This window comes from Megalops cyprinoides, chromosome 17 (assembly GCF_013368585.1).
Source record: "Megalops cyprinoides isolate fMegCyp1 chromosome 17, fMegCyp1.pri, whole genome shotgun sequence".
Classification (NCBI taxonomy): domain Eukaryota; kingdom Metazoa; phylum Chordata; class Actinopteri; order Elopiformes; family Megalopidae; genus Megalops; species Megalops cyprinoides.
This window is the reverse complement of record NC_050599.1, coordinates 12,511,564-12,533,928: the sequence shown is the minus strand read 5'-3', so window position 1 is coordinate 12,533,928 and position 22,365 is coordinate 12,511,564. Positions and strand designations below refer to the sequence as shown.

Here is a 22,365-nt window from a genome sequence, read left to right as displayed (position 1 = left end):
ATTTCAAATTTACATATACAAATACATTTATAATTTTCATATCTGGATATGTGGACATTGGTAAGAAAAACTTCGTGGTACCTAATTAATTTAGGAGGATCGAGTCAAAATCAAGGCTAAATTAAAAACTCAGATGAAACAACTGATCGTATTTCAGACGTCTTTGAAAACGCATCTTCGAAAGACTTGTTATTTGATAAAGTTTCGGCAGTTTGAAACAAAATGGCCGCTTGCGTGTCACTTTTACCGGCAAGACATTTAATTCGTCTATTTATTAAAAAGACTGTTTTACCGGAAAATAAACAGTGGTGTAGAAAGAAGAGCGTCTCAAGAGGTGAGAACTGTCGTCTCCCTAGCTGCATTGCAACTCTATTATGCAGGAAAATGAGGCGATTGTGTTGAAAAAATAGCAACTGGCAAGTGCACTTTCTACTGCTGGTAGCTAGTCAGATCGGACAGTTTGCATAACAGCAACATAAAATTAGAGTTGTGTTAGAGTTATGTTTCTAAAGCTAGTATCTTTAATCGAGAACATTTGTTCGGAGCAGACGCTGGGCAAATCCATTAATCATATATGTTAGGAATGTGTCAATGTTATGACCTGTGTCTTTAAACAACCCATACTAGGTAGTGTAGTAATCGGAGCAGTAAATCCGTACAGCGTCTGTTCTAGCTGCGAATTTAACACGAAGCTAGTCAACAAACGAGCCAGCTAACCAACATTGCTGCTGTATTAGGTCATTGATTTTATTCATTATTATTTCATCTTATTTTGTGAGCAAGTAACGTCTGCTGACTAAATCTACAGCAGTGTCAAGACAATCAAGCTCAAAATTCCTTCAGTTAGCTGAAGACACAATCGGGAAATATTGGCGTAATTGCATATCACTTACATCCTGTTCATTGCATTATTGTTGTTCTCACAGCTAAGTGTATTGTGGATTTTCCTGTGTTGTCTTGCCAGGGTGCACATCAAATGCAGAAAACAGAGCAAACTCCACAACCATCGGAAACCAGAATGTTTCGATCGCCTGGCGTGAAAGGGGACTCCTTGAACACTATCACAGCCTGCTTGCGGCAGGAACACTACGAGAGGACAACCAGCAAAGAGATGTGGTTAAGCAATTAGATCAGCTGCAAATAGTAATGAGGGAATACTGCATTAGGCACGTGGCCTTCCAGTCAAAGGTGAGGACTGATCATAACACACAGGACCCCGTGTCAATCACCACAGAACAGGAGCCAATCGACAGAGAGAAAGAGGTTTGTAAAGAGGTTGTCACTGTCATTATTTGAATGTTTGACCACACTTTGTTTTGAGTGAGATTGGCACTTGTCTTAGAAATGACAAAAGAACAATCTCAGAACACGTCTGTTTCTTCACACTATCTATAAACTGTTTCCATTTTTATTTTTGTGGTAGTCTTTCTCAACAATAAAAGAGGTACGGAGAGATGGGGACAGAGACCATAGGCCAGAGTGGGCTAAATTAAACGGAGGGGCTTCCATGGGGTTGAAGGGTGTAAGTACAATTAACAGAGCAGACTGTGAAATTCCCAGGAGCCATGCTTTCTGTTACATTCAGCCTTCAGCGCATGCTTTGGCAAAGGTCTGTGCAATGAAGGCTCACTGTTATTTAATAAAGATTTGCAGGATCCACTGTTGGGAAGCCTCTTCTATTTCTTTTTATTTTTATTCTTCTACAAAGTACATCCCTGTGCCAGGATCTGGAGTGACAATATGTTACATCTCTGTATACAAAGTACATAAGTTGAAACTTATCCATCTCTGCGCGCTTTCTGCCTTGCACTTATTTCTCCTGTCACTACTTGTTTGTCTCCTCTGCCTGTCTATCCTTGTGTTTTCACCTTGTTTACCTCCGTTTTCTACTTTCCTTGACTTATTTAGCTGAGTTTAGTTGTTTAGGTTGCACTTAAAGCTTACTCCAAGGTCTCCTACACTACTGTAGCTTGCTTGCTGTTCCTCACCTGTAAGTCGCTTTGGATAAAAGCGTCTGCCAAATGACCTAAATGTAAATGTAAAATGTATGTAAATGAAACACTTTAAACAAGAGAAATCAGATACCATACCACTTGTAAAACATTGGTGTCCACATCACACATATTCATTCCAATTCAATGCCATTACAGAAGCTCAAATGTGAAAGAAAATCAAGCAACTAATCACACTGCATTGTAGTTTTTCATGTAAAGAAATATTTCTTCATTAAAGAAATATACTGTTATAAATTGATAAAAGATGTTCTGTAAATGTACATTTCTATTTGTATTTGATTCATAAACAGTTGGTTGTTGAACCTTCTTAAACAAATGGTTAGGGGAAGGCAATAAATGAAACACTCCTCCATCCACTCTGTAAGGCTATGTCATAAAGCAGCGTTTCCCAAACCTCTCCTGGAGGACCCCTTGTCCTGCATGTTTTAGATCTCTCCCTGCTCCAACACAACTGATTTAAATGATCAGTTTGTTATTAAGCAGCTTCAGGAGTTCATAACGAGTTTATCATTCATATAAGCAATTATTTCACTTGAAATACAGCAGTTAAGAGTTAAGAGTTAATTTCAGAAACACCTAAATGGAAAAGGTGTGTGGCCTTAATAGTCTCTGGGCCACAATGGATCCTGTCTGCCCAGAGATTCTTTGTGATCTGCATGAGGAAACAACACATCTCACATGAAAGTACATTTTTTGGAGAACATTTGTAATATTTCATCAAGGTTATTAATTCTGTAAGTCACTGTGTTTTACCTAAATGCTAAGAACAAAATAACACAGCAGACAACACTTCATTGATGTATTCCTTGGATGATGACATCACAGAAACAATGGATTCTGCAATTTTGTGAATACAATTGTCCATTTTCATACATGAAACCATTTTAAGGTCAGGTTGGGTTGTTAACTTGTGTTGTATACTACACATTGTAGTAGTATTTACAAAAAATTAATATGTTGTGAGACTTTGCCTGAGACAAAGACACTGAAAAGCAGGTGCATTGATTAATCTCCCTGTCCCATGTTACATTTTTGGCCAATCAAATATAAAAGTAACGGCCTAGGCTTATATTTTCATCTGAATTAAAATAAATATGTTATTATTTAATATTTTATAAATCAGTAGTATTGGTTAAGACTTCAATTTAAGTGCTTTAAAAGTGAGGAATAAATTTAAATCCAGCATCTTATACTTTTGACACGTAGATGTAGGAACACTCATAATCTCTGAATAATGTCTTTGTGTGTCTTCTGAATAATTGTGGGGATAAAATTTATTATTTGTAAGCCCTGAATTGTTCTTGAAACAGGTATTTATGTCAGTATGGTATTGTTGGAGAGCTGTTGTCGTCGGGGCCCGGTGCAGACACAAGGCAAGGGGCGTTTGGATTTTAGGATGGCCACCCGCTGGGGTTTCTTGGCCTCTGCTCTCTTTCAGCAGTAATGAGGGGGTCTCTATTGTCTGGACATTGCTTTTAATTCTGGACGATACTTTGGAACTATGCTCCCAACTGCAGTTCCTCAGCAATTACACTGGTCTGAATTGGGTCATGCTGTTGTAATTTCAATGTGCCCACTATTACAGTAGCCTTGCCTTTGTCCTTTGATTATAGAAGTTTCTGGAGAGTAGCACTTGTTCAAATATTGACCCGATTGTTGTTTTGTATCACAAGGACATACAATATTTGTGTTTACCCCTAATTAGACTTTATTACTACCAAATGCAGTGGAGTAGAGTAATACTCTTTAATAGTAAAGTAGTTGCACTATTACAATTCTGCTTTAGGTAGCGCATTTTGCTCAGTCGTCTTTAAATTGGGTTCTTTTTGTGGTTTTCTGCCTTTTAGGAATTTGCTTATTACTTGGAAAAATGTTTTTGAGAATTTTGCTGATTACATTCTTAAATTTGACCCAAGCCGGTCAAATAGAGTGTCTTGCATTACTATACAGTTTAAAAAATTAAAATAATGTTTTGGTTCTGTTCTCAAGTGAGGATACAATGAGGATAATGCAGTTACTGCTGTTGTTGTTAATGTTATTATTATTATTGTTAGTTTCTCCTCATTTTCTCAGGTCGTGTTATATGCCTCCTCCCCAAAGCCATTGCTTAAACTGGTGAAAATAACTCCATTCTCCAGGTCTTTCCGCAGATGGGCCCTAATGAGTTTGGGCTTGTATTTTTCCACTCTAGCATGACCGGCTGGCTGCCATCAGGGACAATTATGAGCTACAGAGAGCTTGTGAAGTCACTGAAAGTCACACAATGTCATGCCAGCTTGTTCAGCTTGTTGCACTTCCAGCATTTCTCTGGGTGGTGCTGGTTTTTACCTCTGAAGTGTCTGTTCACATATATTAGCTCCCTATGCTCCCAAATGCCTGTTTTACTGCATGCTGCTTCTAAATAAATCTTAATAACCTTATCATTGGCAAGGAAAAGAGTATAGAGTCATAAGACTTAGGTTGTAATAAGTCTGGCGCTACCTCGCTGGCTCAGGAATGTACATGAGGTGCATGAATTAACTCAGAGGAAATATGGGTACAGTGCTGGGCCCAAATTCAATAAAAGCCAGCGTGCAGTGTCCCTTAATTATAATTTCAGGAAGGATGACATATTCTCAAAACGTACAAGTTTGGTAAATACTGTAGTTAATGATAATAATGCCAATGTTGTATAACAGTTGAAAAAAATAAACACTTGTAACTTATAGTTGAAGACCAACAATGGTAAGTAGGAAAATGTATTTCTCCCAGGGGTTAAAAATGAATGACAATGATTTTTGCTCCCAGCAATTCCAAACATCCTGGGGGGGATATTTATTTATTTATTGGTAGAATACAACACAGACAGGACCACCAACCCCATACAGGCCATTTTGCATGGAAGGATCCATTGGTAAGTTGAGTTAATTGCAGTTGTGACCATTTTTTTTTTGTGTATCTTAAGATAAATTTTGCTTATTACCACCTTTTACCAAGAACACAAGGATTGCAAAAATTCCGCACTCTGATTTCAGACACATTGTAAGGGAGATTCACTGTTTATTCTAATGACATCCTCGAGAAAGGAAATTTAGTTGTGAAGGAAAAAGGAAAACATGGTGGAGAGACTCACTTTTTATTTGGTCTTTTTTTTCTTATTTCTCAGGTTTTGACAAAAGCTCAGTTCCCAAAAGGCTTTTATATTCATGGCAAAGTCGGTAAGTTATTCTCAGTAATCATCATATTTCAAATTATGCCACATAATTTTTGAATTTTACCTCCCAGGGATTACCTATTTACTGATTTAGCAAGAACAATTTGGTCGTCTTGTTTTGTTAAAAACGACTCACCTACTCATTTTCTCAGTGGAATCCATTTACTTTTCTTCCTTTTTCTAAATTGCTGTTTACTAGAGGAGAGAAGAGGCTATTTAGATAAAATTGCTTTAATTGTGATAGAGCTTGCTGTTTCAGGGTGAACCTTCAGGACAATATACCTCAAAAGAGTGAAACAGGCAGTGAATCAAGGTTAATGAGACGCTTGAAGTTGTAAGATGTACAGTTGGAGAGGAGGAAAACATGTGGGATGCAAATAGAAAATGATGAAAAGGGAGCTATATTAGACTAGCAGCCATGCCAATTTCATCAGGTACAATGCATCAGGTACCAGTAAGGGGTTATCGCCCAAGTCGTGGAGAAAAGCTGATCAGTGAAGCTTTACTGTCACTTTTACAGTGTGATCACCAGTCAGTTTTAAAAAATATGATCATTTACAACTGACAATTTGCTGTTTTTACAATTAAATAACTGTTCTACAGTCCTGCATATAGTGGAGATCATCCTTTCATTTTAACATGAAATATATTGCTTACTCTGAATTACAGTCTTTATCATGATGTGGTGCCAACTAATTTTGTACAACACATTTGTTTCAATAAAAGGTTTGGTGGTGTTATTCATCTCCAGATTAATTAATTATTATACAATTATTCATGTGATCAGACTTTCTGTTTTGATAACAGTTATTAGTGTGTTCATTGATGCTATGATTAATGCATTGTTAATAAACATAACCATTTTTGTTTTTCACATTTTGCGTATAGGCACAGGGAAAACAATGATAATGGACATGTTCTATTCACATGTAGAAATCTCAAGGAAGACAAGGGTCCATTTTAATGGATTTATGTTGGACATACATAAACGTAAGTTTCTCTCCTCTTGTTCCTGACCTGATTGTATTAGTAGTATTAGCTGTGTTTGGCAATGAGAGTAAAGAGAACATTAATGCCTCTGGTTTCAAAATCCAGTTTACTTCAGTTTTGCCAGCTATTTATGTTCAATGATGTACTTGCTATTAATCACACAGGTAGTCATGAAAAAAAGCAGAAATTTTAGAGGAACAGTCCACGAATGTATTTGCACACTTTGCCACATACACAGAATCACTGCAAGATGTTAATTACAGTTAGAGCCTATGTGTTCTTTAAATGCATTATGTGTATGTAGATGATTATAGTGCACACTTATGGCATATTTTGAAAATGAATAAAATGATTTGTTGTTGCTTATGTATGTATGTGGATACATACTGTCAGTTTTTCAATAGTTATACATAATGTGCTAGACAAAATGTATGTGTATTTCACATGTATTATTTTTGTAACACTACTACAGTGTAACAAACTCTGTGTCAAATTATCTAAGAAGAAGACTTTTTTAATACCAACCATCTCAGATTTTGCTGGGGGGGGGGGGGGGGTTAATGGTTGCATGGGTAAAAGTAAATTAATTTTGTCCAAGTCAGCCATCTTTGTTTGTGATGATATACGCATTACCCGAATATTAGAATATTACCAGAATCAAGACAAGTGCAAATCTGAGTCTTTTTTAAGTAACATATTTTTACAAGAAGCATCATAAACAAAGATGGCTGTCTTAGTCAAAATTGATAATCTTTTGTATATGTGACCAATTACCATTTTTACCAGAAAATAGTGGGGGATACCTTTTTCATCATTTTCCACCCTATGATAAGTCTTTTGAGATAGACTGACACAGTGATGTCTGGTGTGTCATTAGCTTTTTCTGTTACAGGGATTCATCACCAGAGACAAAGCCAGCCCAGAAGGACTTTAGGGAACATGAACAAGTTCTATGACCCCATTGCACCTGTTGCTCTGGAAATCAGCGAAGAGACCTGCCTCTTATGTTTTGATGAGTTTCAGGTAAAATTGTTTGGGGCGATTGGCTGGGGACCTCTAGGACTTCCATCTCGTAAGACTCGTTAAGATCTGTCAACAGGGTTTAACTACACGTCACGTCACTTTTTGATGGTTAGCTAGTTAAATGTCACCTTTGCATTTGTGAAAGAGCACCTTTTGCAGTCCCCAGACTAGAGAGAAACACAGAGACAGTTCATTTAGTAGTGCTTCTGGCTTAAGGATTTTCTTTATTATTTTATTAAAGGACCCTCTTTATTAACTCTTCTGAATTGACTGTTTAACATCCACTCTGTGATGAAAGTTTAGTCTTTCTCCAAATGAGTCCTTCAGTTCATTGGCAAATGCGATGCAGTACAGATGGCTTATTATATTATAGTTTTCTTTATTTGGCAGATACTCTTGTCCAGAAAAATGTGCAAGGTCATCATGACAAGATACATAAAGTGTAGTGCATGTCATAACAGAACTAGGTACACAGTAACAGGTAGCTGCTGTTATAAAACATAAAGGTAATTGACAATGCCAAGATCAGTATTACAACCAGTGTGGTACCAGCATATGCATGGTGTGTATCATAAAAAGCTTTCCTTATCTCGTAGCATAGAGCCTGCCTTAAAAAGAACCATAAGAGTAACCTTTGGCGCAACATTACAGCAACCATAAGAGACAGATAATATTACATTATGGTATATCTTTCCTATAGTTGGTATATCTATAGTTAATATTGCATCTTCACACGGAATCAGTAGCTTGAAATGCATTCTGTTTATCAGTACAAACAAAAAATAAGGGCACACAGAAAAAAAATGCAGTGCTAAACAAGAAATCAAAGGGCTGGTTTGAAAAGCAGCTTCTTGTTTGGCCTGGTTTTCATGGTCAGATCTCTCATAATCAGACACCCAAGCAACTGTAAAATCAAATATCATGGCTCAAAGGCACTTTAAAGGCATTTCTCTGTATATGAACACAGTCCTTTGCTAGATTGGATTAATTTGCACATTAATTGTCTGTGAGCTTTGATAAACCAGTACATTCAGTGCAGCCCTGGTGTCTTTTTCTCTCAGAGGGTCCCGGTGGCCCAGTAAACCGTCTAGGGCCATCTAGTGGCTTCTCTTTATGCAGCCGAAACATATCAGGCAGTCTTGCCCCGTGATGAAAAGGAAACACGTGAATGCAGTAGAAAATGCATGATTTTAACAAATACTGTAAAAAAAAATCTCTTGAAGGATTAGCACAAGTACGCCTCATACACTGGCCTCCTTGTGATGTTTTTTTTGGTTTTCAATTCCTTTTTCAAGAGCAACATTTGAAGCTTTCTGTCAAGGTGCAGTACTTCATATGTGCCCATTAGCTGACTTTAGGACCACTTGGGTGTCCTTATAAGCCATATCCTGAGAAAATGGGGCTTTTGAATTAGGCCTCAGAACTCATTACCTCTTTAGTTATCCTTTAATAGACGTGGAGTATATTCATTTAATTTCATATATTGTCCCATCACCATATAGTATGCATATGTAGAAAACTGTACATGTCTGCATGTATTCAATATTTCAGGTATCACTACTAAATCATGAATAATATTCTAAGATTTTTGTCTGAGTCGCAGTTTATTTAAAAAAAAAAGATTTCCCTAAGAGAATTTCTGAGGCATTGTTCAATGAATCCATATGTGATCAACACTTGTTTTTTGGCCTTTTTAAAATTTGCAAGTCTAAAATGTGCGGACACTTTTTTTGTGTTGTTGTCGTTCCCAGCTCTTAATGCAGTTAGTGAAAACACACGCTGTTTGTGATGCGTAATGAGGAGAGGAGCTAGACCAATCAGCAGGCCTGGACTCTCACTCATGTAAATGAAGTGTAGATTTTTGTCCCCCTTTCTTTCTTAAGTGAGTCGTAATGGAAAGCAACTGTAGGTCATAAAAATCTTTTCTCTTAAATGCTAATGAAATTTCTCCATTCTCTTCATTAGCACACTACCATTATCAGTAATTTGTAGCCTTCTCCTTTGTCCTGGCCTGTAATGAATGCAAGGTATTGAAAGGACTAAGGGGAAGAAAACGCTTCAGCTATTGTCTTGCCCTTAGTCAGACTGTAAAATTACTCATCTGTAGAGTTTTGTAAGTAAGGGTGTAAGATCAAAAGATCTTAATTTGGCACCCGTATGCAGCAAACAAAAGTGACTCTTGCTGTTGTAATTGGATGCCCATTTGAATATTAGCATGTTGTTTTGTAGAAGTACCATGTATCCTCATAAAAGGTTTTCCTAATATTGCAATCAATACAGTGTGTATATGCAAAACAAATACAGATTAAATAAAAGGTCATAATTACTCTTTTCAAACTGTGAGAGAATATGATTCTATTCATGCCACATGCCTCTCATCTTGAGAACTCTGAAGCCTTGGTGCCGAGCTTTTGTGATGGTCTCATCTCATGGCGAAGAGGGCTTCTTCAATGACTGGAACTGGTCTAATAAGTAATGGCACAAACAAATGCAGAGGCCACCGCGGAGGACTGAGGTGTCTATTTGTAAATTTAGTGATAGCTTGTGAACAAACAGCATTTTTTTGCTTTGAAGGCTTTATTGCTTCATTAAGTGTCTACATCAAACAAGCCAGGAAAAAAACAATCTACAAATTGCAAAAATATCTTTATCCAGAATAAACTTATGAAAATGAAAGAATGGGTTGCTCCATGAAGGTTACCTGTTGATGAGACCACCAACATTGCACTAACAGATAGAATTGTGCTGTTACATAGCACACTTGCATGCAGCATCATTCAAAAAAAGTGGAATTGCAAAATAAAATGGTTCTACGTGGATCTTTTGTTTTCAGGGTGTTTGCCTGTATTGGCAGATTCAATGCATGTTTCATTTTCACGGAAAGGTGAAATTAAAATGGACAGAAAAATGGCTCTGCCTACCATTATTCATGGACAGTAACGCCAGGCTCTTAAAACACAATGAATCTGCTTATTTTTTGTGTCGGGCCATCTGTTGAGCTGTTTTGTCTGCCATTGTAATGCGGTTCCTGCCTCATATCGGTCCATTTTTCTGCCGTGCTTGATTATCTCGGCCTCGGCACGTTGGCTACTTGTCCTCATTTCCACAGAAAGCCGCTTCGTGACCATTTGCAGTCAGATGCGGGGAAGAGAGGGAGGCCTTGGCTAGGAAGAGGAATAGAAATGTAAAACACCTGGTATTCATGGTGGATCTCATTAATTAGCTCAAGGCAACCGTGGAGTGCGTAGCATTCAGCTCCCACGTGTAACCCCCGTAGCGGAAGTTAAGATTGAGCCATTCGAGGAAATAACAGGTTTCCACAAGAGAAACAAGTGCGAAGTTTAAAAAGACAGTGTTTTTCCTTGATTATTGTTCGCCGTCGTTTCGCGGTAATGATAATTAGAGGGCAGGGGGTTCTCCCCCTCTTGGCGTGACACAGTAAATAGGCTGAATGGAGACGAGATTAACGTCCTCTTCTTCTCGCAGGTCACAGACATCGCAGATGCCATGATTCTGAAAAGGCTCTTTGAAAACTTATTTCTGAACGGCGTGGTTGTGGTGGCCACCTCCAACAGGCCACCTGAGGGTGAGTTCAGCAAGGAACAGACATGCACAACCTGATGCATAAACCCAGTGTAGCCCAAATACACTTCCTCAGTATGCCCTCCTTACAGTGGTCGGTCAGTGCTGTAACTTCTTCAGCACTTGTACAGAACAGAAATCTTGAAAATCTATGAAATTTATCATGAATGTTGTGCAATAGAAAATGAATGTAAAAAACTGTTTAATTAGATTTAGTTAGTGCTGCACTTGCACTTAGTAGAGCACACAACTTCCCCTGCACCCTTCAAACTCACAGGCTTTCCAATAATCTGATTGCAAGAAGTATACTTAAAATGGGATGAATGCTGATTTTATTGAAGGGGAACGACAACAGATTAATGTCCTTCCCATAACGATAACCGCTACCACGTTTGATGTCCCCAAAATCCCATTATTACTTTCCATAGGTTCACCCCCCCCCCACACCAAATTTGTTGGTTTATTTTGTACCTGTACACTGCTGTTATTTTTTTATTATGGTCTTAATTCAGATTTGTTGTTTGTAGATCACAGTACCATTATGCTAATATAGAGTGGTGATTTGATCTTTTCTATCAGAGAGATGTCCTTTGATAACCTGAATGCTCTTTAGAACACCATACACCTCACCCTCGTTCATCTGCAGCACACTCTCAAGATGCTGTATAAAGGACCAAGGGGGAAAAAAAACGCAACCCTAGCTTTTAAAAGCAGTTTCATTATTCTTAATCACCACTGTTTAGTCTGAGTAGGTATGATACAGGGGAGAGAAAAATGCGATAATTTAATTGCGACTGTAAATGGCTTGCGACCACTGTAGGTCCTGAACACATTAATCACTCCCAAACCTCAGACCCTCAGTCAGGGATTGAATGTATTTCGAGGGGAATTTTAATTCACTGACTGATAAATGGATCCGTTGCTCTCGGTATTTAGTGCCAATTAATAGGGAGTTGCGCAATGGAATTGGAAATTCCTCATTCAGAACCTGAAAGTGGGACACTGCGTCATGTAACCGCTGTTTACTGTACTCTCCCTTTTTACATAATCTTCTTTTGTGTCATTGATTAAACACCTCAAGATACTGCATTTAAACATTAGGCAGGAGCAGTGGTTCATATGTTCATTGACCTGTACAAACCCACCCCCAACTGTTGCAGCCGGAAACCTGGATGCAGTCCATTAACATATCATGTTGTGATCCTGTTATGCATATGTAGAAGAGAGAGGTAGATTGACGTTCCCATGTCTTCTCCGAGAATGCTAATATCCTGTTTTTCAAGTGCCCTGCTATTGATGTTATGAGCGCTGCTATACAGACTAGCCTCCCTGATTTTGATCCATCATTTAATGAAAAAAAAAGAGGTGGACCAGGATCTCGTGATAATAAGCTTTTTAATTTTAATTAAACAGCTAATGGAAAAATGCACAATCGCTTTGCTTCAACGCATACGTAACATGAAAGGCAGAGAAATTCCATGCAAACCCTTATTCTCAAGATGATATCACCAGAAGCTGAAAGTGGGCTATGTGTTTGAACTAGAATTTTTAAGACGCTCCTCATTTGTGAAGTGTTGTTGTTTTTTTTTAGTTGTTTGAAAACGGTGCATAATTGGAGGATCGGGTAACTTTTTTTTTTTCCTCAAAGCTCATGTGACTTCATTAAGTGCAGCAGAAGTGCTTAGTTTTAGGTACAGCACTCACATAATCAGGACTGTCTTAGCTGAGAACACAGAATTTTCTCTGACCTGTTGTGCTTAGCTCTCCTCTGTTCGAAACTGTTGCTATGGCAGGTCCAGGGTAGGGTACTGCAAATAATATGGCATCTATATCCCACAATTCTGTGCTCACCAAACACAGCATGCCTCTGTTGTTAACCATGCAGGTGTATTGGTGGAGCACAGGTTTCCTGTTGGAACACTTCATTGGTAGAAATTATTGGTGGCAAATTATTTACAAATCAATGTTATTTATATCTATATCAACAAATTGCTCCACAGATTTTGATTTTACGCTGTGAACCACCATTGATTTATTTTACAGTTTAGAAAATCTGTCAGTGCTGTTCATAGTGCTGTAATTACTAATAGCTTTACCCATGATTAAACAAACAGTCTTCTCAACTCTCTCTCTTTCTCACTAAGGTTAAAACCAAGCATCACACTAACCAGCACTTTTTCTGTTGTTGTTTTTTTTTTTGCCTCAGTAGTTGCAGGCAGCTTGACCATGGATTTGTGTCTGTCTATGCTGCTTCAGATGTCATTTGTTCCACAGAGCTAATTGAAATTTCTTTTCATGCAGGCCTCAGATATCGTCTGTTCAGAAAACAAGCCTGTCTCCCGCGGTCATTGTTCGAGAATGTAATGAATTTCATGTGCTGCCGGTGGAGAAATCAATTCCTCTTCTTCCACGTCCCTTTTGTGTCCTGCCTTTCTCTCATCAATGGATGCTTTATTTGCCAATCAGGGAGGGAAAATGACATTATTAAGGCTAAACAGCAGAGCTAATACCAATTTTCCCTTTCAGATCTGTATAAAAATGGGCTACAGAGGGCCACCTTCCTGCCATTCATCGTCCTGCTGAAGGTAAAGACAAAGTCATGCTTTTTTTTATGCGTTTTCCATCTGACAGCAGCACTGGCGTACAGCGACATCTTTGATCATACCTGGGATACGAAAGGGGACAGGTCCGCAAATAGTTACAAAGCAATGGGACACTATGAATAATGAGCAGCCCAGGCCAGGGGAATTATCAGCCTGCTTGCATTTCAAAGTGAGGGAGAATGGAAGCCACTGATGCACTAAACTACTTTGCAATTTAATTGCATTATTGTAAGCAGGTATTGGCATTATACAGGTTGTTGCCTCTGTAATTACAAAGGCGTTCTAGTGTATAATAAAATGGAGCATTATTTTCATGCATTTTGCAAGAGTGGACATTCTTCCACAATTAATAGGTATTTATGTACCCAGCTAAATTCATACACAAAATCTGAATCTGCGGTTTTTGTGAATGTGGGTACACCATGCACCCAGACTCAAAGAATGGATCACATTTATGTGTGGTGCAGAGTATCAGACTAAACTGACAGAGACGGGGCAATGCATTAGACTCTGCAGTTAATGGTATCCATGGACAACACAAACACAACACAATGTTATTTTGGGCAACACAAACAATTTGACCATGTGTCAGTAATTTTTTATCATTTTTTAATCAGAAACTGTGGTCACATATTATGAATAACAGCACCATTTTTAAAAAAAAATAAAATCACATGCTTGGCAAACAGCCACTTGGAAGATATTTCCTATCATCTGTGTGTATCCATAGCAAGGCTAGATGTTGCTGCTTCATTCTGCCTTTCTCACCCAAACTGCAGAAAAACAACTGACTTTAAATGCAGGCCTTTTTAACTGCACGCTGTTTGGGTGGACTTAATAAAAAAAATATTATGTCATGCACTTGTCATGCTATGTCATGCTAATACTCTGTAAACATTGCAAAAAAGGCATACGTATTGGGCTCATTGTCCTTCCATATCCACGTTCTAAGCTAGCCATGATTCCTGCAGGCAGACCTCAGCAAATATTGTACTATTAAAGTTACATTACCTTGGTAGTTATCTGCTTTTTTGTGATTCATCAGGTGATTTTGAAATGATAATGTATGAAGATCATAACTGGAGTTTCAGTGAATAAAAAAAGTTTCAGTTTAGTACAGATTATTGAAACACAGCCCTATAGACTTGTTTTGAAGCTTAATCCAGCAGTGACTGTGTATGAATAGTATTTTTAGCAGCATATTGTATCTATTTATAGAATTTATAGTTGCCAAATGGAGGAGGCATTATTGATATCTTTCATCAGCATGAGGGTTTTTTATCTTTTCCTCCGTCTCCTATCTATTCTACCCTTGGCTCTTGAAGGAGCTTGAATGTACTTTTTGAAACGGTGTGGGACAGCTGACAGAAGGCCTCTCGTGTAATAAGTATCTGTCTTTACACCACTCTACTACAACAGATGTTATAGAGAGACTTCATTGCTGACATTTTGTAATGGCTCAATCACAGTATATTTTGGAAGAAATGGAGCTGGATGGAAAGTTAAACTTTGTCGGAGGTGATCTCGAGTTGGGAGCACCATGGTTTGCCTTAACAGCTGCTGTAACTGAGGTGGCATTAGTGATAAAATGACGTGTTACTTCGCTGAACGGCATACGGGGAGCACTTCCTCAATAAAGCCACTTCCCTCAGTCATGTTTCCGAAGCATCCTTTAATCCGCGCTGATTGGGACAATGAAGCCCCTGTGCTCCATTCTGCGACGCAGCCCCCTTTTCGTGTTTCCATGTCCCCATTGTGATGCCATCTGTTTTAGTAACACACGGTTGCTGGAGCAGCGCCCTGCGCAGGGCGTGGATGCGCTCAACCTCTTTCCTGGTGTCAGACTTTAATTGATGAAATTAAAGCTGTCAGGCTGTGCTCCCGGCGACTCCTGGGGAGGGCGGCGTGAATGGGTGTGGGCCAGGCCCCCGGGGGGTACGGGGTGGTGGGGGGTCAGTCCCAGGTCCCCCCCGCCTGACCTTTCCTCAGCTGTCACCTGAGCCGGAGTGCCAGGGTTAATCCCCCGCTGATGTCTTAACTTATCAATTGACTTCTTATTAGCGCGGATCCCGCCGTCCCCTGTCCTCAGGCCCACAATGCCGCCGCTGCCTCTGGGCCCGGCTCTAAAAGGGGGACCCTAAAAAAGGAGGGCCCACCGGCCCCTGGAGTCATCCCGAGCACAATGAGGGAGCCTCGTGCTAAATCACTGTCATTAGCGGTTAGCGGGATGAGTAGAGAGGCTAATGGGAAATCAGGCTTGAATAAATGGCTTGTGTGTTGGATTGCTGTCACAGGCCACGGCCATTGGCTTCTTCTCGCTGTGACATCATGGGAAGTATACGTTTAAACAGCGAGAGGTACAAGTTGGCTGCCCTTCTGTAATCGTAAACCGACGATCCCTTTGAGGTGAGAGCTCTCGAACACATCCATTTGCGTTTCCTGTGGGCCAAGTGATGTGGCATACTGGTTGGAAACACATTACAGGTGCAGTTCTCAGGTGTGCCACTGCTGTTACACCCTTGGTCTTACCCCTTACTTACCCCAAATTGCCTCAGTAAAAATCCAGCTGCATAAATGGATTTCATGTGAAAATTGTCAGCCAACTAAGCCACTCTGGATGAGAGCTTCTGTCAAGCAAATGTAACGTAGGTTTAAAAAAAAAAATAAAAACTTTAATTTTCAGATGTGGATGTGTGTTCAAAAAAATCTGATGGTCGTCAGACCATTCAACAGAAGACTTATGAGCTCATCATCAATTAGTGGGTCACATTAGTTTGGACACTATGTCAGCTTTTCTTGGAAGACTTGTGTGGCACATGACCGCTCGAGCAGGGTTCATTGTTGTGAAATCACTGGATGTTTTTTTCTGCAAGTATTACCATTGTCTTTAATACCCCATTAAGTATTAAGCAGAATATGTTCGAAGGGCACATTGCTTTACCCGGTTAAGATAGTTCGCTTTTATTCCAGTAGTTCCTTTGCCAAAATACAGACAATCGAATCACTCTGATGGCAATTAAATGTGCCATTGTTTTTGATCAAACATACAGTATGATTACTGCACTGATTAACAGTTTGATTTAACATTAACGCAGCACTGGTGCAGATTAGCAACAAAACAAATCGGTATAAAAATCCAAATGGAAAAAAAAACCGGGGTGGGAAACAGATTAGCATGAGGGTTAGTTAATCTGCTAATGGATCTCTAGGAAAAGCCATCGGTGGAGGATTTAATTCTGGCATGTGTTGTGCTTCGGGGTACCTTGTGTGCACTAACGGGACAACCTGAGGACTGCCTGTGCCACAGGAGGGATTGGTCGAGAGGATGTAAACAAAGCCTTCCACCGCAGGGCTTTTCAGCCCCGGAATATGTTATTAAATCCTGTTGAGATTTCTCCCCCCTACTTACCCCTTTTATGAAGACCTCTGTTTATTCCTGTGGACTGCTCAGGGTCATGTTTTGTGTGTCAAATCTGAGGAGGAGAAGTGACTTTTTTCTTTCCTGCTTTTGATGGGCGGTAGTGTACAGAATTATGCTGGTAATATGATAACCTTAATTTAGCTTGAGGATCTCTCTGCTTTTTTCCCTCCCTTCTGCATGCTCTTCTTTTCCTTTTGTTGAGACTAATTTCCAGATCAGCTTGGTTTAAAAATAAAGGAAATGAGGCCCCAACAAAGATGCATTCCCAAAAGTAGAAATAAAAGTCTCTGCGAAGGCCATGCCTTGGAGGACAGTAAGTTTAATGGGGTTTTGAAGGGACTGAAATTAAAAGAGCATCTTAAAAAGAGACTATTGTGGGACAACTGCTGTTCTAACGGTCACATTTGGTTACCTGACTACATACATTCAAGCCTCAAGTCTAAAATTTGTACTTTTCTCTAAATAGCAACAGATTCTGCACAAATTATTGTTTTCCTTTAATGGAGTACAGCCTGTCTTTGATTACTTATCCAACTGAATGACCGTGAGGTAATGTGAAATTTTCCTTTTCCTTTTTTTTTCTCCCTTTTTTTGCCTCCAAATCTCAAGACAATTAGTATAGGCAGTTAGTTTTGAAGCTTTTTGTCCCAGGCCACCATGGAGCTCTGTCGAGAAGAACCCTAATCCAATAAACGTCTCATTTAGATCATGAAAAGAAAGCAAGAGGACAGGGCCCACAGGACAGGCTGTTTTCAGAGCCCCCCGAGCTGGCGGTGCTGTGGGGAATCGCCAAATTAACAAGGAAGTCCTTCGATTTGATATGCGTCTCTGTCACAGCACATAATGGGGAAGCCAGTGGTTGAGCGCAGGTGAAGCCCATCCATCCCAGGAGAGGCTGTGTGGAGTGGGGAGGGGTGGGGGGTCCGGGGCGCACGGGAGTGGGGCGGTGATGGTGGTGGTGGTTGGGGGGTGGGGTGGGGGGGGGTGTTTGGTCACGAAAGGCAGAGCGAGCTCTCAAAAGATGTTTCTTTAAGAGTACTGGACATGGCAGGGGGAGGTTGTGAGAAATCCATGTAACAAACAGGCCTGGCCGAAGCTGGTCACACTTAAAGGGAATAGATAATTAGGCATAATTAGTGTGTGCACATTGTTACCTCCCAGTTCTTGGTCTGAATAAATTTAGCACAGAAAGCCCTGGTAGTGAAAACACTTTGATGTAAGAAGAGTCGTCCAGGATTGGCAGCATAAAGGCAGTGTTTTAAGCTTTCTTCCCCCCTCCCTCCCTTTCTTTCCCCTCCACAGTGGCTGTAGGACACAAACCGGTGAATGGACGACAACCTCCCCTCTCCCCCTCCTTCCTCCTTCTCTTTTACAGCTTCCCACCCCTAGTTCTTTGAGGCTGGTCAATTCTCTCCCACACAAAAAAAGCATCAGATGTTTTCTGCTGGCCGTAATGAGGCAGTAGACCTCATCAGAGCCAGAGAGTTAGCTATCTTTTGCTTTTGTTGGAGCTCAATGGCACCCTCTCTTTGAAAACTCAAAAGCAACTTTTAGGAGGAAAAAAAGCCACTCATTTTTTATGCTAAATTGTCGCTCAGAAAGCACAGACAATCGGCAGAATGGCAAGCTGGGGAAATATGTGTTAGAGTGACTTTTTTAGGACTTGTCCCCCTAGATGCCTGATTTGTAAATGTTTTATCCTGCTAAGAGTTTACCTGGCAATCTAAGCAACAACATCTGAAATAATGGTTTTATTTTCATTAAAAAAAAAAAACCATAACAGCTCAAAAAATTTTGGTGAGTTTTGTCTTGTTGCTTTGTCTACGATTTAGTGTGCAACTTTTTCTGCTCTCTGAAAGGCACCGACTGCTGCCTGGTGGCTGCTGGGAAAAGCTGTGCCCTGTGGTCAGATAGTCCAGGTCATGTTTATTTTGGGTGAACACATTTGCCCAGGTGGTGTTGTGACCTGCTAGTTTGCGGCCAATTCTACGCAGTGTCTGACTAACTGAAGGAGAGGGTCACATGCCAGCAGAATCCTGTGACATTGGCAGAACTCCCAAATCTCAATCCCAGTGAATCCAAAGCCCAGGGGCCACCATAGCTTAACTGCTGTTGCCAAGCATTCCTCTTGTGGGCCAGGATGCAGAGTGATTTTTTTGGACCATCATTACTGACAACATGTTCTGAAGCAAACGGAAGGTTTAATGGGTCATTTTAAAGGTTCTGTGAATATTCAAATAAAAAATACATTTTTATACCAGTGCCCTATTACCACACAACATTGAGTTCTCCATTTAGTCTACAGTTTAATCAGAGGTATATCCATTTTGCTATTTTGCTATTTTGTCACTTTATGTGTATTAATTTGGTGGTGTTTTCTTTTTTGTAATATCACCACTTTAATGTTGACTTGTATTTTTTGTTCCTTACAATTACATTTCTGCTATAAATTGAAATAGTTTTTTAAAAAAGAAAACCTTTACTTACAGTGGTAACCCCAACCCCCCCATCGGTCTCAGTGCCAGCAGCGAATGTCACATATATCTAACACAAGGCAAAGGATTCTGGGATAGCAGCCTCCAATGCTGAGGGAGGTCATGTGAGAGAGTGAAGAGAGCAATCCGTGAGGAGTACAAAGTTTTAATGAACCCATCAAGAATATAATCATGTAATGATCCATGGAGCCTCAGAGGAGCCCATCTGATTATAAATATCCAATGGAATTATGGCTGATTGTGTTTCCTTTTTTTCCCCCCTCTGTGGGCCACGAAGTAACCCATTAGGTGTCAAGCTATACGTGAAACAAAAGAGAATGTACATGATTTGATACTGCAGCGGGGCGTTGAGACTATTTACATCCCAGAGCGGTGCTGGGTCACCAAGGTTGATGAAATGACATATCTCTTTGTGTTGCAATTGAGAACATGTCAGGTTGTTATTATGCCTGATTCAGCCAATTGCCTCAGAAAGAGAACTCTGCTCATTTAAGCGCCGATCAAGATAAAAGTTGACAGCATGGAAGAATAGAATATTTCAGTCCTCTAGCTTTGTAGTGATTGCTAATTATTCCCAGTTCAAGGAGGATGATAGCAGAAATTCACTGATTTCATAATTTGCCAGAGCCATCACTGAATACTGATTCACATGCATTAGTTTGCCCATGCTATATACTTTTTCTTCCCGAAGTGAAGAATGAACATAGATTAAATGAAATTTGACATGTGTCCTATTAGCACGCTATAATGCTATAACAGTAGCCAAAAATGATCGAATCAGCAGTACATGTATTATTTGGCAGATGAATTGTATTATTGTGTCATTGTATCAAGATGGACTTCTTTTTGATTTTTCCATCCTATTTGTTTGATTGAATTTCGTGGGGATCACGTGAGGTTGGAAAAGAATGCAAGAGTAAATGGGCTGGTATGACTTGGGAAACAAACTGCTTTACAGTGTCATCTCAGAGAGAGCACCATTTTTTAAAAAGCTCAGCATGCCAGATGTGCCCGTATATTAAACCTATGATGTGGAAAAAACAAGACCCATTGCAAGGAATGGTGGCTCCAACAGCCAAGTCACTTAGGAACACACTTCATTCTCAGCTCAGCTCACATGCGCTGATACTGATTTTGCAGCACTGTTTGCAATTCTGTCAACATTCGCCTGCGAATTCAAACTGGATTAATGTGCGACGTGATGACCTCTTGATGTGAAACATAATTACATGACCTCAAAATCACATGACCACAAAAGTCCACCCCTCACATTGTGGATCACCTCTCGAGAGGCTCCAGGTGAGAGTTTTCCCCCTAACAGGTGGCACTCACGAACACACAGGGCCTCTTCCCTCATCTCATCTGTTTAATGTATGTATGCATATCAGGTCAGTTCCTCACTGTAAAAACGCATTATGAAACACTGCTAAATCAAATGGTAATTATAATAATGCTAATAACAATTCAGTGGCAAATAGTCTTTACCTGCCACAATCAGAAGCAATCACTCCAGAGTATGTTTCAAGACACTTTCAATTTAATCATGTTTACTAAGTTAAACACATGAATTAAGTACAATTTGAATACAAAGTTAACAGAGGCCCTCAAATAAGTACCATTGCTCCATTCATAATTCTGTTTATTGTCATGTCAAAATAGGATGTGCAAAATATTATATGTCCATATTTAAAAATGATTTCTCACAATATTTAGGTGTAGTATTTAGCTAGGTAAAGCAACTTTAATTCAGTTCTGTTCAGAAGTCAGAAGTTGTTTATTCATGTATGTGTGCGATTGTATGAGTGTGATTGTTTGAGATTGTTTGTTCAAATTTTTCTAGTGATTTCTTGTGACTTCATTTCCAGGCCAGCTTGTAATCAACTAAATGCGATCGGGTTTCGAATGTAAATGCTCACCAATCCACTATATTTTACTCGGAAATGAACAGAAAAACATTTTGTGACTGTCGACTGTTTGCAGCAGCTAAAGATGAAGAGTCTTGTTGTTGAATGCTCTTCAGGCAGCAGTCTGGTTTGAGGACAGAGAAGAGGACGTCTGGGATGTCCTTGGCCATTGTTTTGCCCCCTTGCTGTAGTGCTTCGAAATTGATTGAATGCAGTGATCTTTAGTTTCTTTCTCATCTCAGGAAAGGAAACATTCAAAAAGCTTGATGTATTACAGTATGCTTCAACCTCAAAACCATCAACCCAAAGATGTTTACTACTTACAAAGTTGTGCCATTTGCAGAAATTCTGTGTTCATTTTTTGTGTACATTGAAAGGCAAACTAGTTATGAGGGAAAGGCTGCATAATATTCACCTAAATCAAAAACATTTATGATATTGTATTGTAGTGAAAAGGCAGGACACTGTCTTGTGGTGTGAATTATAGACCATCCCTGCCAGTTCATTAGTCTGTATAGGAAACTGCTATGACAGTTGAGGCCCAAGCAATGAAGGACAGCCATCAAAGGTCCCTTGTGGTTATCAGCTATTGGGAGTCCTAATTTCCCCCAGGCATCACTGGTATGGTCCAAAGTTGAGCTAGGAACCATGACAGTCAAGTACCATTTCATTTGTGGGGGGAATGCACTCAGAGGCCACATTCAGCGACACCATTTGGGGAAATTATGGCCTATGTACAAATACTTCTACACTTATGCTAGTTTTTTCCACTGAGGGAGTGTTGCTGTCCTGGTGTATATAAATGGGTATTAGCTACTCAGTCACTAAGAAAAAGAACTTTTCATCATCAGCATATTGTAGATCCTCTTACAGTCAGCTGTTTGTCCTTGTGTGATCATTTAATATCATGTTTATTCAATATCAATGTTAGTGTTCAACGCTCTCTCCATCTCTCATTTCTCTGTGTAGGAATACTGCCAAACTGTTTGCCTGGACACTGGGATAGACTACCGGACAAGGGATCTGCCAGCTGCAGGAAAACTTTACTACCTGTAAGCAAAAATCTGTTTCTGTGTGACAAATAAGGGAAGGGACAGGCATGTGAATTTGTATGCATCATTGAAGACACTATTAATTGA

The 22,365-nt window shown here is 39.7% G+C and overlaps 1 protein-coding gene across 1 annotated transcript in view; it reads left to right on the top strand.

The window, feature by feature from the left end:
• The first annotated feature begins 222 nt into the window (after nt 1-222).
• Nucleotides 223-22,365, top strand: part of afg1lb (AFG1 like ATPase b) — a 28,819-nt gene continuing 6,676 nt past the window's right edge. Inside the window, exons 1-8 of the mRNA XM_036549721.1 lie at nt 223-334; nt 965-1,263; nt 5,161-5,212; nt 6,097-6,198; nt 7,091-7,221; nt 10,708-10,807; nt 13,330-13,388; nt 22,196-22,278. Of these exons, the coding sequence (XP_036405614.1) occupies nt 223-334; nt 965-1,263; nt 5,161-5,212; nt 6,097-6,198; nt 7,091-7,221; nt 10,708-10,807; nt 13,330-13,388; nt 22,196-22,278 (938 nt within the window). The remainder of the gene's footprint in view (nt 335-964; nt 1,264-5,160; nt 5,213-6,096; nt 6,199-7,090; nt 7,222-10,707; nt 10,808-13,329; nt 13,389-22,195; nt 22,279-22,365) is intronic.